This window comes from Mesoplodon mirus, assembly GCF_964341445.2.
Source record: "Mesoplodon mirus genome assembly, chromosome: 7".
Lineage (NCBI taxonomy): Eukaryota > Metazoa > Chordata > Mammalia > Artiodactyla > Ziphiidae > Mesoplodon > Mesoplodon mirus.
Genome location: NC_138983.1, coordinates 129,575,080 through 129,591,640, shown reverse-complemented (window position 1 = coordinate 129,591,640; position 16,561 = coordinate 129,575,080). Strand labels below are relative to the sequence as shown.

The 16,561-nt window shown below is 43.0% G+C and overlaps 1 protein-coding gene across 2 annotated transcripts in view; it reads right to left on the bottom strand.

The window, feature by feature from the left end:
* SORL1 (sortilin related receptor 1) overlaps positions 1-16,561 on the bottom strand; it is a gene marked incomplete at its 3' end in the record, with an annotated part of 162,909 nt that overhangs the window by 102,320 nt on the left and 44,028 nt on the right. For both annotated transcript variants that reach the window (XM_082626509.1, XM_082626508.1), the window contains exons 7-11: positions 13,691-13,792; positions 12,501-12,670; positions 6,652-6,844; positions 3,976-4,093; positions 3,692-3,765 (exon numbers count right to left, since the gene is read on the bottom strand). In XM_082626509.1, coding sequence (XP_082482635.1) covers positions 3,692-3,765; positions 3,976-4,093; positions 6,652-6,844; positions 12,501-12,670; positions 13,691-13,792 — 657 coding nt within the window. The remainder of the gene's footprint in view (positions 1-3,691; positions 3,766-3,975; positions 4,094-6,651; positions 6,845-12,500; positions 12,671-13,690; positions 13,793-16,561) is intronic.

Sequence of the window (16,561 nt, the reverse complement as noted above, 5' to 3'; positions counted from 1 at the left end):
TAGACTGAAATAGGTCAGAAAGAGAAAAACAAATATCATGTATTAATGCATATATGTGGAATTTAGAAAAATGGTATAAATTATCTTACTTGCAAAGCAGAAATAGAGACATAGATGTAGAGAACAAACGTATGGATGCCAAGGGGGAAGGAGGGTGGGATGAACTGGGGGATTGGGATTGACATATATACACTGTTGATACTATATATAAAATAGATAACTAATGAGAACCTACTGTATAGCTCAGGGAACTCTACTCAATGCTCTGTGGTGACCTAAATGGGACGGAAATCCAAAACAGAGGGGATATATGTATACATATAGCTGATTCACTTTGCTATACAGTAGAAACTAACACAACATTGTAAAGTAACTATACTCCAATAAAAATTAATTTTAAAAAAATTTAAAAAATAAAATGTTATGTGGTTAGACAAAGGAACTAGAATAAGTCAACGTAATTTTTAAAAAGAACAAAATTGGAAGACTTACCGTACTTGATCTCAACCTTTACTCTAAGTCTTCAGTAATCAAGACAATTTGGTTTTGGTAAAGAGACAGGCATATAGATCAATGGAGCAGAACAGAAAGTCTTGAAAGAGACCCACACATACAGCCAATTGATTTTCAAACAGGTACCAAGGCAATTTGATGGGGAAAAGAGAAGTCTTTTCAACAAGTGGTGCTTGACCAATAGCATGTTTATAAGGAAAAAATGAGTATCAACCCTTCCCTCACACCAGATATACAAATTAACTCAAAATAGATCATAAACCTAAACCTAAAGCCTAAAACTATAAAACCTGTAAAAGAATACATAGGAGACAATCTCTGCTAACTTGTGAAGGACAAACATTTCTCAGAACAACAAAGCACATAAAACATAGAAGAAAAGAACTGATAAATAAGACTTTACCAAAATTAAAAACATTTGCTCTTCAAAAGACACCTTTAAGAAAACAAAAAAGCCAGCCACAGACTAGGAGAAAAAACTTATAACACATATAAAAGACTTAAATTCAGAATATATTTTTAAAAAAACCTCTTACAGCTCAATAAGAACACAAACACAACTCTTTAAAATATATAAAAGATCTGAACGGACACTTCACAAAAGAGTTTTAAATGACCAATGAACACATGAAAAGAAGCTCAACATCAAAAAGAAAAAGAAAAAAAAAAAACCCAGAAGCTCAACATCATTAGTCATCAAAGAAATGCCAATTAAAACCACAATGAAATATCATATGCAGTTATTAAAATGTCTAAAATTTAAAAGACTGACCATATCAAGTGTTGGCATGCACCTGAAGCAATCAGAACTCACACACTGCTGGTGGAAACATGAAACAGTATATCCACTTTGGAAAACAATTTGATACTTTAAAATAATCTGGTAATTCCTTTAAAAGCTAGACATATCTACCAGGTTGCCCACTCATTCCTTCCTACAGTATCTACCCAAGAGAAATAAAAATATATGTCCACCTAAAAAACATGCAAAAATGTTTATAACAACTATATTTGTAATCAGCAAAAACCAGAACATCCATCAATCAACGAATGGATAAAGAAACTGTGGAATATCCCCACAATGGGATACTGATCAACAATGAAAAAGGAGAGAATCACTGATAAATGAAACAACATGAATGAACCTCAAAGCCAAAAGACTGCATCTGTGTGAGTCCATTTACACAGAATTCTAGAAAATGCTAATAATCTGGAGGGATGAGGGTAGAGGCCGGAATGAATTACAAAGGGACACAAAGAAACTTTGGTGGGTGATGCAACTGTCTTAATTGTGGTGTGGATGAAGGTGTAATGATGGTGATCAATCCTGATCAAATTATATACTTTAACTATGTGCAGTTTACTGTACCTCAACAAAGTTTGTTTGTTTTTTTTTTAAGTGCAAAAAAGGAACTCTGTGGATCTGAGAATTTGCACAACTTTTTAGTAGGAGAAGGCGAACAAGAATTCTAGTCATCAGTTTTCTAGACAGCATCTGTCAACTGCATCCCATTTCCTCTTCCCTGGCCACCATCTATCCCCCTCACACACCCGAGACTGTCCCTCTAAAGAGAAGGCTGCCCATGGGGACTCAGATGCCCGCTCACACAGACAGTCTCAACCTTTTCATCCCCTAGTTAGTCCCTGCTAGCTCTAAAACTAAGGTCCCTTGTGCGATGGCTGCCTCTTGGCAGGCGTGGAGCACACCTGGCGGGAGGCGCTGACAGCTGCCCCAGCATTAGCCAGACGACACCACTTCACTGGAGGAGGAGCAAGACACTGCTTTCTCCCCAGAAGGAAATCACTTGCAGATGTTCAAATCCCAGATTACGCCAACATCAGAAGGTACAAACAAACCACCAGCCTATCCACAGAGGAGAGAACACCCAATTTCAAAAGGAATGTCCAGCTCCAGGGAAGAGGAAAGCCGCTGCTTAATCTTTCCCATGGAAGCTGGACAAGGATGCCCCGAAAATTCCCAAGTGTTCTCACTTTTTGACTACTCTGGCCTTAACAATCTCCCTCATCCGAATACGTAATTATGTTCCTTACCATACTGTACAGCTGTGTAGTCCGTACACACACACACACACAAACACATGCATGCACATACACGTACACACACACAATGTATGAAGGGACAGCGAGCCCTACCTCGAACGAGATAAGGTATGTGACAGGCCAAGACCCAAACAAATGTTGGGTATTACGACTGCTTCACATACTATGTATTTCACTCTGAAAGTGTATGTATTGCATTCCCAGGAAGGGCACCATGAGGATGGGAGCTGTCTGCTGGTTCTCCTGAGAATCCCACAGCCCTCCGGACATCACGTCCGGCCTGCGAGAGATCTGGTGAGTTCTACCCCAGCAGTTCCCTGCACGCACAGCAGAGCATCACTGAAAGCGGCCCCTACAGAATGAGACCAGATGCCGGTCTCCCTAACGGGAGACTAGTGAAAAACACTTTTTTTTTTTTAAAACAAGGTTGGGAATTCTCTAATGTCCAAGGCTGAGTTAGCATTTGGGGACTAGAGAACTAGCCCCACCTTCAGAATTGGTACAATCAGTCCCTAAGGATCCAAATTAGTCACACAACCTTCAGGCAAAAACAGCCTCCTTCCACAGCAGAGTCTGCCATAGCACGGAGTGAGATGGAGGACCTGCGCAGTACAGCCAGTCAGGGAAGGGGGCGGGGCAGGGGCTTGGCTTTAACTTCGCTAATATGCAAAAATAAGTAAGTAACCAGGGTCAGACCTGATACCACTACAAATACATTACAATCTGCTGATGGATTCAGCAAACACTTACTGAGCACCATGTGTCTGTGCCAGACGCTGCTAGGTCCCAGGAGTAAAGAAGTGACAAAACAGACACTGCCTTATCCTTACAGAACTTATAATCTTGGGATATTTACACAAATTCACAGCTGTTTTTTAAAAAGTCTGTTTTGGATTCAAAGTAACATTTTTGGCAAAATCACAAGCCCACATCATGGGGTGTGAATACAAATCAGCGCAGCTGACCCTGTCATTGTGGCTCCGGGTACCTCTCTTTATTTTATAATCATACTTGGCGTCGTTGGCCTCCACCACAGCCATGTGTGTCCTTGAAATGTCAAGGCACAGTCATGTTCTCCCACAAACAAGGGCAGGGGTTGTGGAGGGAGGGGGCTGACCTCTCGCCACCGGGCTCCAGCACTGCTGGAGATGTACACGTTTGTCTTGCTTGCCAAGTTCTTTCCCACTGAACCTAAAATGCAAGAAGAGTAATTATTTTTAATGTCAAGAATACGTCAGATAATCACCTTGCTCAACCAGAAATTCTGAGTCATCTAGCAACTAAGATGTCTCAGAACCACGAACAGCCAGTATTGCCCTAGGTGGCAGCGGTCACTGTGTATTTGGCTGCACGTAAGCCAATAGCTTAACTCGTCAGTGAGAACAGGCAAAGCCAACTTACCCGTGGCGATGACGAGACCAGGCGCCGACTCCTTGGACAGGATGGGCATCCTTCGGAGCTGGAGGCTGAGCAACTGGCTGAGCCGCTGGGCCAGATGGAGGGAGCAGCCCTGGGAAAGCTACAGAACACAAGTTGAGGAGCGGTCAGCACACAACACGACACGGAGGTCTCCCTCGAAATGCCGAGGCCTCCTGGGCCCACACTGCAGTCGGCACAGGGGAAGGAGATCTGGCCCAAAGGAGACCAGAGGCACAGCCTGGCTGTCCCCACACTCCCCCAGGTGGGCGTGATCATCTGAACCACATAAATGCCTCTCATGGAAGAAAAGAGAAAAATCCTAAGAAAAAATTCCTTCTGAGACTCTCAGAGAACAGCAATTAGAAATTGGTGCCATATATAAAATAGATAACCTACAAGGAACTTCTGTATAGCACAGGGAACTATACTCAATATCTTGTAATAACCTATAATGGAAAAGAATATAAAAAAGTGTGTGTGTGTGTGTATATATATATATACATTATATATATATATATATATATATATATAAAACTGAATCACTTAGCTGTACACCAGAAACTAACACAACATGGTGAATCAACTATATTTCAATAAAAATTTAAAAAGAAATCAGTGCCAACTCAAGTAGATAGGAAAGCTTTCACTCTCTCATGTTACCTAGAATTCCTCTCATGTCATTCGAATGAATGAAAGAGAATGAAATGATTTCATGGTACTTATTTTCTAAGTCAGTGTAGATGTATTTCAAATGTGATTTAAGCAACTCTGTCAAAAAAAACTGAGAATCAGAAGTCAGAAAGTCTCACTGATAACCTCCCAGATGTACAACACATATGAGATATAAACACCAAAAGAGTCACATTAAACTTTTTTAAGCAGTCTGCATTTGTACAACAAGTCTTCAGGTGTCCTCTGCAAGACTTCAGGTTATTCAAACTGGCCTCCATCACTTATGTTCAGATTTTAATAGTTCTGCAAACAAGGCCTTTTGGTATAGGGTCATACCTGATTCTCCTGGCCAGAAAGTGACTGTCAAATGTTACTTAGCCTTGTCTGGTGTTCTAGATAGGGTATCTCTATGTGTACTTATGTTACAGGTAAAAACTGACATGATTTGCTAGATATACTTATTTTTATAACAAAAGGATCTCTCTAACAAATATCTGTCTTGCTAGCCTCAAAGTTCAGCAAATGAAAACTGGAGCAAATTAGGTTGAGTCTCAAAGAAATATCTGCCAAATCACCTTTTCTGTCACCACCTAAAATCAGAAGCAGAAACTAAAAGCTGATTACTAATTGTTGTACAGTTCATAAATAAACTGATCAGTCAGGGAAATAAGCAGCTGGATTTTAACAAAACTATTCATTTTATTTAATCAAGGTTTGGACCCCTACCACATGCTCCAAAACCTATATCATGCAGTGAAACAACACCTAGGTGTTTATCTGCACCTACTTATAACCTGACTCTCTCCAAAGCTAGACACGATGTGGGAAGTCCAGACCTGTTGCCAAATAGGGAAGAAAAATCAAGAAGTACAAAAAAAAAAAAAGGAAAAGAAAAAAAATCAAGAAGTACATTCTAGAACAAGAGTCTCCAAAATAATCTTCCCAAGGACCACGGATATAGCATACAAGAGAGTCAATATATTTAACCATGGACAAATGAAATTCAAAAATCCAAGAGACCAGGTAATTGTCTAACTAAAATGTTTTGGTTTCTCCAAAAATGAGTACTACTGTTTTTTTCCAAGTTCCTTCCAACTGCCTACTTTACACACCCTAGATCCCCTAGAGAAATGAAAATGGAGGTGTGGGGTGTCACATGAAGCCGAGGACCACGATCACAGACTTCTCCCCAGGGAAAAGGAAGGAGCCACTTAAGTGAATGGTAACACTGAATGGGGCCAAATAACACATTTTAGTATCATGAGCTTTTCAGATGAAGCCACAGGTAGGGAAAACTGTACAATCCTAAATTATATTCAGGGAGGAATTTTAAAAGATGTTCCCCAGCAAATCACTTTGCTGTACAGCACAGGTCCCCAGACTTTCTTGGTTCCCAGCACAACTGGTATCTCAGTAACTTTTTTTATAACAGCCTCAGGTCAGAAGAAATACCAATGTTTGTTTTTTTACATAGTTAAGTCCAAACAACTTAATAAGTATATGTCCTAATAACTTAGCAGCAGTCTGAAATAATATTGTGTGTGTGTATATAAATTGAAAGAAAACATAAAATTTTATTTCATTCTTAAATAACCAAAATTACTTAGTAATAGTATATAGACACCTTTTGGGCACTGCACATCTTCTCAAACTTTGTAATCTAATCAGATATCACTACCATCATTTCCTGTGCTTTTTATCACATCAAATGCCAAAAATCCAGCTTCACAAAGATATGTCATCAAAAGACATATAGCATGAGCTAATGTTGAAATTGTGAACTAACTCAAGATAGTAATTCACACGGTGACCAACAGACATCAAGTATCACAGTTTTTCCCTCAAAAACTTAAAATATCCCATGGTGCCCCTGTGAGTTCACTATGGCACCCCAAGGCATCTTGACGCAGAGTTTGGGAACTGTAAGAGTAGAACTAGAGTTAAAAGTGTGTATTAACAATCCAAACAAGAGCAAAGCATCTATACCTCACAATTGATTTTCTCTCCATATCCCGTGAAGGCTGGGGCCTGAAGGAATTCCCAGGTCCCCCCTTTGTCAAAGGTGATGACTGATCTCATGTTCTCTTCATTCATGGAACCGTTAATCAGAGTAGCAATGTAGACTCCCTGTAACCCCTCCACGCGGTGGAAGTCAGCAAATGGTTCATTTGCAAAATACCTACATTAAGAGAAAATGAACAGCTGTGAGCATGAATTCATCATTTGCTTGGCATGTTCTTATTTTAAATAACGTAAAATTTAACCATTTTAAAGTACACAATTCAGTGGCATTAAGTACCTTCCCAATGTTATGCAACCATCATCACTATGTAGTCCCAGAATATTTTCATCTTCCCAAAGGGAAACCCTGTACTCACTGGCAGTCATGCCCCACTTTCCCTTTCCATCCCAGACGCTGGCAACCAGTGATCAGTTTTTTGTCTCTATGGATTTGCCTCTTCTGGATATTTCATATAAATGGAATTATACAATTTGTGGCCTTTTGTATCTGGTTACTTTCTCTTAGCATAATGTTTTCAAGGTCTATCCATGTTGTATCAGTACTTCATTCCTTCTTATGGCTGAATAATCTGTCCTTTTTAAAAAGTGATGTTTTGTAATTTTAAAGGCCAAGATGCTCATCTGACCTATCACTCCTCACGTGGGGTTCAGAATGATGAATACAACACAGAAAAGTTGATGTCAGAGTCACATTTATTTCTCCACTAATGAAATTGACCCCAAATCCTCTAGTGACCTCTGACAAACAGGAAACCTTAAACCAAACTCACCAGATACTAATTATAGTGCTGGCCTATTCACAATAGCCAAGACATGGAAACAACCTAAATGTCCATCAACAGAGGAATGGATAAAGACATGGTACGTATATACAATGGAATACTACTCAGCCATAAAAAAGGATGAAATAATGCCATTTGAAGCAACATGGTTGGACCTAGAGATTATCATACTAAGTGAAATAAGTCATAGAGAGAATGACAAATACCATATGATATTACTTACATGTGGAATCTAAAATATGACACAAATGAACCTATCTATGAAACAGAAACAGACTCACAGACATAGAGAACAGACTTGTGGTTGCCAAGGGAGAGGGGGTGGTGGGAGAGGGAAGGATTGAGAGTTTAGGGTTAGCAGATGCAAACTATTATATATAGAATGGATAAACCACAAGGTCCTACTGTATAGCACAGGGAACTATATCTGACATACTATGATAAACCATAATGGAACTGAATATAAAAAAGAATGTATATATATGTATAACTGAATCACTTTGCTGTACAGCAGAAATTAATACGTTGTAAATCAACTATTCTTCAATTTAAAAAATTATAGTGTTGAGGCTTACAATCTAACCCAATCTATAGGAATATAGCTAAGGGGTTACACAGCCACTGTCCAGATACTTACAACTAATTAGTCAAAACCCTGATCAGACAGAAGCTGACAGGATTTGTCAGGGAGCAAAGCAGAACCCCTTTCCCAAAGGCATGGTATATCTAACAAGGATGGCTCTGGAAACCTTGAGGTTATGCTTATTCACAGTGAAGCAGAGAAGAAGACCCTCCCCGGCCTTAACTGCTAGCCCAGATACTATAATTTCCCTGGGAAGAAGTTTTGTTCTAACATGGTACACACGTTACAACAGAACAGATCTCTCAGAAAGGGTAGCCACAGTTCACACGTGGCTTGTAAAACTGGAAGCGGGTCCTTTATTTGGAGGGTTCTGAGCCACTGGGCTTTGTAAAAAAGCACAGAACTGCGCTTTCCCTTTATCTGTCATACAAATGTCCGAGCTGGATGACTGTTGGCCACCTCAGACAGGAAGATGCACACAGAAGTGGCAGGGCCACCCCAGCTGAGAGACGGAGCAAGGTCCTCCAGAAAACACCAGCGCTGAGACCAAATGCTCTGACGCGTGGTTTCCTTAGGTCTGTTTTAGTTGTTTTTCAGTTGCTTCCTTAGGAATGGGCCCCAAGTCTGCTCCCCACTGCCTTCCATTCACCTCGGCTCTCCTGCCTGTGATCCTAGCATCGTGAGGTCCCCGTATTGGCTTCTTTCAATTTATCTGGGAGGTCTGAGTTTCTCTCATTTTCAGGAGCCCTGTTTCTCCCCCTGGTCTCTCTCCTGGTGTTTTATTTTTTCAATCCAAGCAGAAGCCTGTCCTCTGTACGTCCCACACTCCTCCAGGCCACAGTCCACCCTGTCATCTCCCGCTCTGACGCCTTGCACCCTACAACTACCTGACTCACCCAAGCATCTCCCCCGGAGAGTCCGTTTGCTTCCGTTTTCTCTCTCTGGCTCTCACCACTTGCTCTTCCCCTCGCCAGGCAGCTCACCAGGTCCCCCTCGACCACCCTCAGCCCAAACCCAGCACACCCTCCTCAAGATGCCCTGTGGGCCCTCCACGTCTGTCCCTCCATCTAGACGCTGACTCCACTTGGCACCTCTCACAAGGTCAGGGTCACCCCTGGTGAGAATTCCTTCTCCCGGGCTCTAAGTAAAGAGATCCAGGTCCTCGGCACCACACTTTCCCACTGAGCTCAAAGCATAGCTCGTTTGGTTTGGTGTGGTTTTCTTTTTTTTAAGTTAAGCCAGCCTGCCCACATAATCTGCTCCTTCACCCTTGTCCCATGTCATCGTGCTGAGATGGAGATGCAGCTGACAAAGGTCATTCAATTGAGTACATCTGAACATCTCCAGTCCCGAGATAAAATCTGAAGAAAAAAAATAAGGCCAAGGAGGATGTCAGTCTTTGAATCTTGACGTAAATCTATTTTCATTTTCCTAACTGGACCGAGTGGTCAGGCAGGGCAGGGAGTCGGGGGGGGGGAACATTTGTAACTGCATAAAGGGCCATCTCTCTGTGCGCAGTGGCCGTATGGCCACATCACTGATGTTCCCACTTCCTGGGGAGCTGCTCGCTGCAGCTTCGGGCTCCTGCTCTGCCCTGCCATCTCCATCCTGAAGAGCTGACAAATGCAGAAGTCAAGGAAACCTTGGCCAAGCCATGACTTATCAGCCCCATAGCTGGAGGCTCTCAAAGGTGACAAACAAAGAGTCGGCAAAAGGCCAGAGAGAGAGTGGTTCATGATTTTAGTTATAAAAAAGTAAGGACACTATTACTCACCCATACAGAGAAATGAAGTATTGATTGACACGTGTTATATGTGGATAAACCCTGAAAACATTACATTACAAAGTGAAGCAGACACAAAGGCAGACACAAAGGTCAGGTGTTATGGTATGATTCCATTTATATGAAATAGCCAGGACAGGCAACTCCGTAGAGACAGAAAGTAGCCTGGTGGCTGCCAGGGGCTGGAGGAGGGGAGAATGGAGAGAAACTGCTGAGCGGGTAAGGGGTTTTCTTTGGGGGAAATACAAATGTAAATGTTTGGGAATTAGAGAAAGCGGGTGGTTGCACAACATTGTGAATGTGCTATATGCCACTGAGTTGTTTACTTTAATAAAATGGTTAAGATAACATCATGAGAATTTCACCTCAATAAATCAAAAAAAAAAAAAAAAAAAAAGCCACAGGAGCCAGCCGGAAGGGGCCGTGACTGACCAAACCAGAACCACCTGAGGATGAATCATGGCAGGAATGGTTTATAACACATTATAAGACACTGAATAATAAATAACCTGTGGGCAGGGGCGGGGGGGAAACAGAATAAATAAATAAATAAATAACCTGTGAGTCTACACTGGGGGGAAAAAAAGTAGGAGTAAAAGATGACAGCTCCTCCAAAGGAGAAGAAACGGCGTAGAAAAGCATATCAGAGACCACACAGAAAGTTCTCTGCTTGGATATCTAACAGGCATCTCCAAACCAGAACTCTGGATCTTTTCCCCACACCTGAACCTTGCCCAGCCTTCTCGGTCCGTCTGAAACCATCACTGCAGCAGCTACCCCGGCCAAGCAGTGGTGGGTCCCTGACTCCTCCTTCTCTCATACTCCATGTCCAGTCCATCAGTAAATGGTCAGAATTTGACCATTTCCAGCATCTCCACTGCTACCGCCCCGGGGTCCAGCCAACCTCCATCTCCACTGGCCTGGATTCCGGCAGTGCTCTCACAGCTGGGCGTCCCCCCCCAGACACATGAAAGTCCACTTCCACTCCATGTCCCCACCAGACACATGAAAGTCTGCTGTCTAATTTCTACACAGCATCCAGGATGGCTTCTTTAAAAGATAAGTCACGTGAGCGTTCACTGAAAATCATTCATGAACACTACCCATTTATGTTTCATGCACTTTTCTTTACATAATGCAATCCACAGTTTTTAAAATGGTGTCCAAAAAATGTAATAGGTTAAATCAAATAATGTCCAGCTTCTGGTCAAGACCCTCCACCGTGCTTAGAAGAAAAAATAGGGAATTCCCTTGCAGTCCAGTGGTTAGGACACTGCACAAAAAAGAAAAAAAGAAGAAAAGAAGAAAAAGATAAAGTTCTTTCTACTCCCTTGAGGGCTCTACACAACCTGAACCCTGCTCTCTTGGTTCCTGTGTCTTGGGGATGCTCTCTCCCCTCTACCAGCTGTTTCATCCACCCTGGCCTCCTCACTGCTCCTAAAATAAACCAACAAAGTCCCACCTCAGAACCCCTGTGCCTGCTGTTCCCTCCGCCTGCAATGCTCTTCCCCGGGGTATGGGCCCGGCTCCCTCCCTCGTGTAATTCAGGCACCTGCTGGAATGTCACCCTCCTGAAACAGCCTTCCACGACCAGCCAATATAAAGTAATAACCTCGTAACCCTCTGTCCTCTTATCTCGCTTTATTTTTTTTCTTGGCACTCACCATTACCAGCAGATCACATGTTTGTTTATATTCTGTCTTCCCCCAGTTAGAACAAAAGCTCCATAGAATGGGGGCCTCGTCCTGAGTTTTCCTTGCTGGATACAATATCTCATGGCTGTACACGCAACATCACCAGGCACCAAGCAGCAGCATACTTGCTGAATGAACTGATGACTGAATGAACTGGCAACATGAAGAGGGACAGTGGGCAGCAAGGACATGCCCTCTGACCTGGTGCTCACGGCCTTTGGGCCAGACCTCACCGCAGACCAGTCAGTCAGCTCCACTGCATGGCTCTTCCCAAGAGCAGAGAGTAAACGTAATCTCAGTCAGACACACACAAGTCTGGTTTGTCACACGATAAATGAGAATAAATGGGCTTGTGGCACCAGTGCCCCCACGGATTCGTGGCATCCACCCCTCCCAAACCCCGGACTCCTCCACGACCCAGAGAACACCCATTACTGCAGGACCACCCCAGGCATGTGATTTACTGACAAAGGATCAGTGATGTTGGTGTCTTTCCACAGACACCACAGAACAATACCTTGCAATGACTGAAAAAAAGAGTAATGATGTCAATTAACCAGAGTCACACAGAAGCAGGGTCTTGTGGCCACATATACCAGCTGGTCTGGAGTTGATGATATTTTGCAAGTGCTCCTTCCCACTGGCTCTGAGACCACAAAACCAAGTAACTGAATGAAGGGAACCCAAAGGAGGGGTTGACACTGTGGCGGTGACCCTAAGTGTCAGCCAGGCAGTGGTGCTCAGCCTGTGCATCACATAAACGTCACCTGGGGAGCTTTTTAAAATCCTCACACACCCATCACACCCCAAACCAGATAAAATATAATTTCTAGGAAGGTGAGCCAGGCAGAATTGGGGTTTCTGAAACCTCCCTGCCGAGGTGAGTCCAAATGTGCAGCTAATGTTGAAAACCACCCAACCAGAGGTCGTGCGGGGCTAAGAAAGCAGGGAGGGCCTCCCGGTCTCCTTACCTCACCAAGGTGTCACTGCCTGCCCCTGCTGGGCTGTAATAGAGCACATTCTCCAAGGACAGCGAGAACTTCAGCCCCTCTGCCTCCGAGATGTACAGGTTGGTGCGGTTGTTACTGTGACTGACACACACAAACACCTGGTCCTCGGAGGCGTCCGCAATGTAATATTCCTTTGGCGTCAGAAGTCAAAAAAGACACAAGTCAAAAAAACCACGCAGGCCCTGTGGACTCTCCCAGTGCACACTAAAGCAACGACTTCCAGATGTCCCGGTGAGGAGTGTGGGCTCGGAGCCCACGGAAAGCCTCCCCATGTCGGGAAAGAAGCTTGGCCGACTCTCTCTTTGGAGACCCTGAGGCTGCCTTACAGCCGGAGCAAACCCCTTCTTGGCAGGTGGGACACAAAATAAGAATGGGCCCTGAGCTCTAAAAATGACCCAGAAATTGCTTTTAGTTAATAATGTCTCCCTATCATTACTACAAAGTACAATATGGATTAATGTGCATTTCCTTCCCTCTCATTTTCTCTAAGGTGACTACAGGAAGGCAGAGCCCGGAGAAAGCAAAGAACCGACAAGTGTGTTCTCCATCACATCCTCCCTTTAGCTACTAACCTTCCATCACACCAACTGCTGGCATCAAGGCCTCCAAATGCCACCTCCTCCCCGTGGTCACTTCTCTGATGACCCAGCCCACACTGACCTTCCCAATCGCTATGTTCTAACACGTACTGCACAGTCAAGCCTCTGACTGTACATGGTTTCTTCCTCTGCTCTGCTCTCAGGCTCTCCAACCCATCTGCTTCTAAAAGGGTGAGACTCAAATCCTATCCCCTTTTGGAACCTCACCATCTGTGAGCAACACAGCAGGTACTTAATAAATAACTACTGCTATCACTAACCTCCCATTCCTTCAGCGCTAGCACACTGAGACCATTGACTCCGGTTCCAAACCTCTCTGCCAATCCTTCTCCACTTAAAGCAAATTAAGGCTCCCATTCAGCTCCACTTCAAAAAGTGAAGAGGGAGAAAACAGACCAAGATGCCCAAAGCATAATGGTTCTCTCTCTCGAGACCAATCTAGAAAGTGACTTCAGGGAGCCTCCATCAGGTATCCACCCCCCATCACCCTCCCTCTAACCTCTGCATGAGGACAACGGCACTCCTTCCCACCCCGGCGTGGACCCCACTCACATTAATAGGATATCTTGTGACAAACTGGGCTGCTCGCATGGGCTTGCGGCCAAAGGAGACCCAGAGCTGGACAGAGGATGGCTGCAGACTGCCGAAGAGATGCTGCCAAGGAAGAGGAAAAAAAAAATCAACTGTACTATGTTATCGCCACTCAAAATGAGCGAAAAAGGAAACAGAAAAGTCAGAACCCTCTGATTCAACTAAAAACACAAAATAGAGAGTGTGACTGCAAATGCACATTTTTCCAACATTTGCTGTCACTGGGCAGCTTGGGCTGTACCACTTTATCCTAGATACCTGGTCTGCAATAAATGTTAGATACTCCAGATACCACATGAAGAGGAAGGACAACGGTATGATGGGAGAACTTGAGCTTGGGGAGGGGGCGGTGGCTGCCAAAGCTTAAGCAGACAGCGAAAAGGGAGAGCATTGTGTGATGGAGAGACAGGCGGGGCGGAGGAGCCTACAGCCCGCAAACCACCACAGGGTGAGGTCAGCCACACACCTGATACGCATAAAAACATACCCTCTTCCTCCTTCTACTCTTATGTGCAGATGGCTAGGATCCCCGAGTCACAGGGCTTTCATCTGTACCAAGAGTTGAAGGGATTTTCATTGATTCTATTTTTAATCTGTTAAGACTCCTCAATGATTAAGGTCTTTTGCTAGAATATGCTTTCTTTGGTAGCATACAGAACACTCCACGTGATGTGACCACACGTGATGCACTCACTCCACACGACGCTGACCGCATCACGCTGCATTTTAGAGATATTAAACCACAGCTGGAAGCTTGAAAATGTATATAAAAGCACGAGGTTTGGAGCTACCTCTGAATTTCTCTAGGTCCTAGTTTATTCATCTATAAAATGAGAAGCTGATTTGAATCAGGACTTTGGGTATGGGTTTAAGTGGTCCAGGAACCCCAGAAATATATATGCAAATTTTCTGTGTCCATGTACTCACTCGTTTTGCTAGGGAGAACGTCTCACCAGGTTCTCAAAAGGGTCAATGAGTCAAAAAAGGATAAGAAACACTGTAAAGGATCTAAGTGGCTTTTTCCAGCTCTACAAGTCTGTGACAGGGAACTGAAGGCAAATGTTGCACATCTACGAAAACGGACAGGGAGGCCCATCCTCATGTGGACATCCTTGCAAGCACGACTATCACCCGACTGATTAGAATGTTGAGATCCCCAGCCAGAAGGCTTCACTTATCCTTGGCTATGTTGCTACTGTTTATTATAGATTTTAAATTCCTATAGAGTAAGGAAGATGCCAATTTCTCTTAACTGTAATAATAACAACTACTAATACATATGCTCATGCATGTCCAATAAATACTGTGAAGAGCAAGCTGATGAACATGAAGTTATTTTCCATTCATTTGAGCAGCAGAATGTGTGTGTACACACACACACACACACATTTTTTTTTCAAGCCACCACTGAACACTGGTTAAAAGTAGTCTGTTTTAAAGAAGCCAGGTAGAGAAGTATAGAAGACTGCCTTTTCAAAATGGCACCCTGAAAACCACATAATAGCTTGTCCTCAGTATGGGGCTATAGAAATGATGGATTGATTAAAAACACAAAATGTATCATCTGAGTGAGAGAAGAGTTCCCAGTAAAACTGCTATGTATAAATTCCAAAAGCCGTCCTTAAGTCAATAAAGTTTTATAACTATGTATAAAGATCAGATGATTTAAGTCACCCTATATAAATCCTTATGAATATATATATAAATACACAGATATCAGTGAAACACATATTTTTTATGCTTTATGTTTTGTCACTACTTCCTACTGCAGTTATACCTGAGAAAGGAGCCACTTTTCTCAGTGACATTCAGGCCCATCATTAGTTAAATGTTCTTAATGATGGCTGCTGGGAGGCTTGAGAATTGAGAATGGATAGCAAGGCATAAATGCAAAAATCACAGAATACTAAGGTCATGAAAAACCTCTAAACACATCCATCCCACTTCCTTCGAAGAGAATAATTCCTAAATCTGAATAATCAGGTTCATTCCTAAAGCATCTGTAGACGAGTTATTGTGATATTTTACTACCACCAAGAAAAGTATAACAATGACACTATGGCACACTATTGATTGTAAGATGTGTTTCTTAATAAACTATGGGGTTTTGTTCATGTTGGGTTTTCCTTTACCATTATTATAAAAGTAAAACGTACTCATGGAAAACATCTCACAATACAGACAGGTACAAGGTAAAATGCAGAAGATCTGTTTCCACTCTGCTCCCGAGTGCTCACCGGTAACAGGCTCTGGGCCATTCCTTCGGAAATGTTCTGTGCAGTCACCTATGAGCATATTCAGAGAGTGACAGACACTGCTACACTTACCCCAGCATCCATTAATCCCTTTCATCCTTGGCAAAAGGATCCTGATGGCCACCTGAGTAAAAGACTAAGGCTCTCTTCCTTTTGTACAACTCTGTGTGGTCAGGCGACTGAGTACCAGTCAATGAGACATAAACAGACTACTGTGTTGGGTTTCAAGGAAACTTGCTTAAAGAGACTGAATCAGCTAGGAGGGGTCCTATTTTGACCTTTCTGTCTGTCCTTAATTCTTCTTAACTCCAATAGACTCCAAGGCTAGTACAAGTGTCGTGGACCATGAGGGAACTTTGAGAATGGAAATCATTTGTTTGGATGGTAGAACAGCAAGATAGAGGTCTGCGACCCCAATAACACCAGGGCATCAACATGCCAGCCCTAGACTGCCTACCTCCGGCAGCACTGATGAGGGAAAAATAAACCTCCGTCTTGGCTAAGCTGCTTTTATTTCTAGTCTGCTAGCCAAACACAGTGCCAAATTGATACATCCAAATTTCTTTTTCACATACAA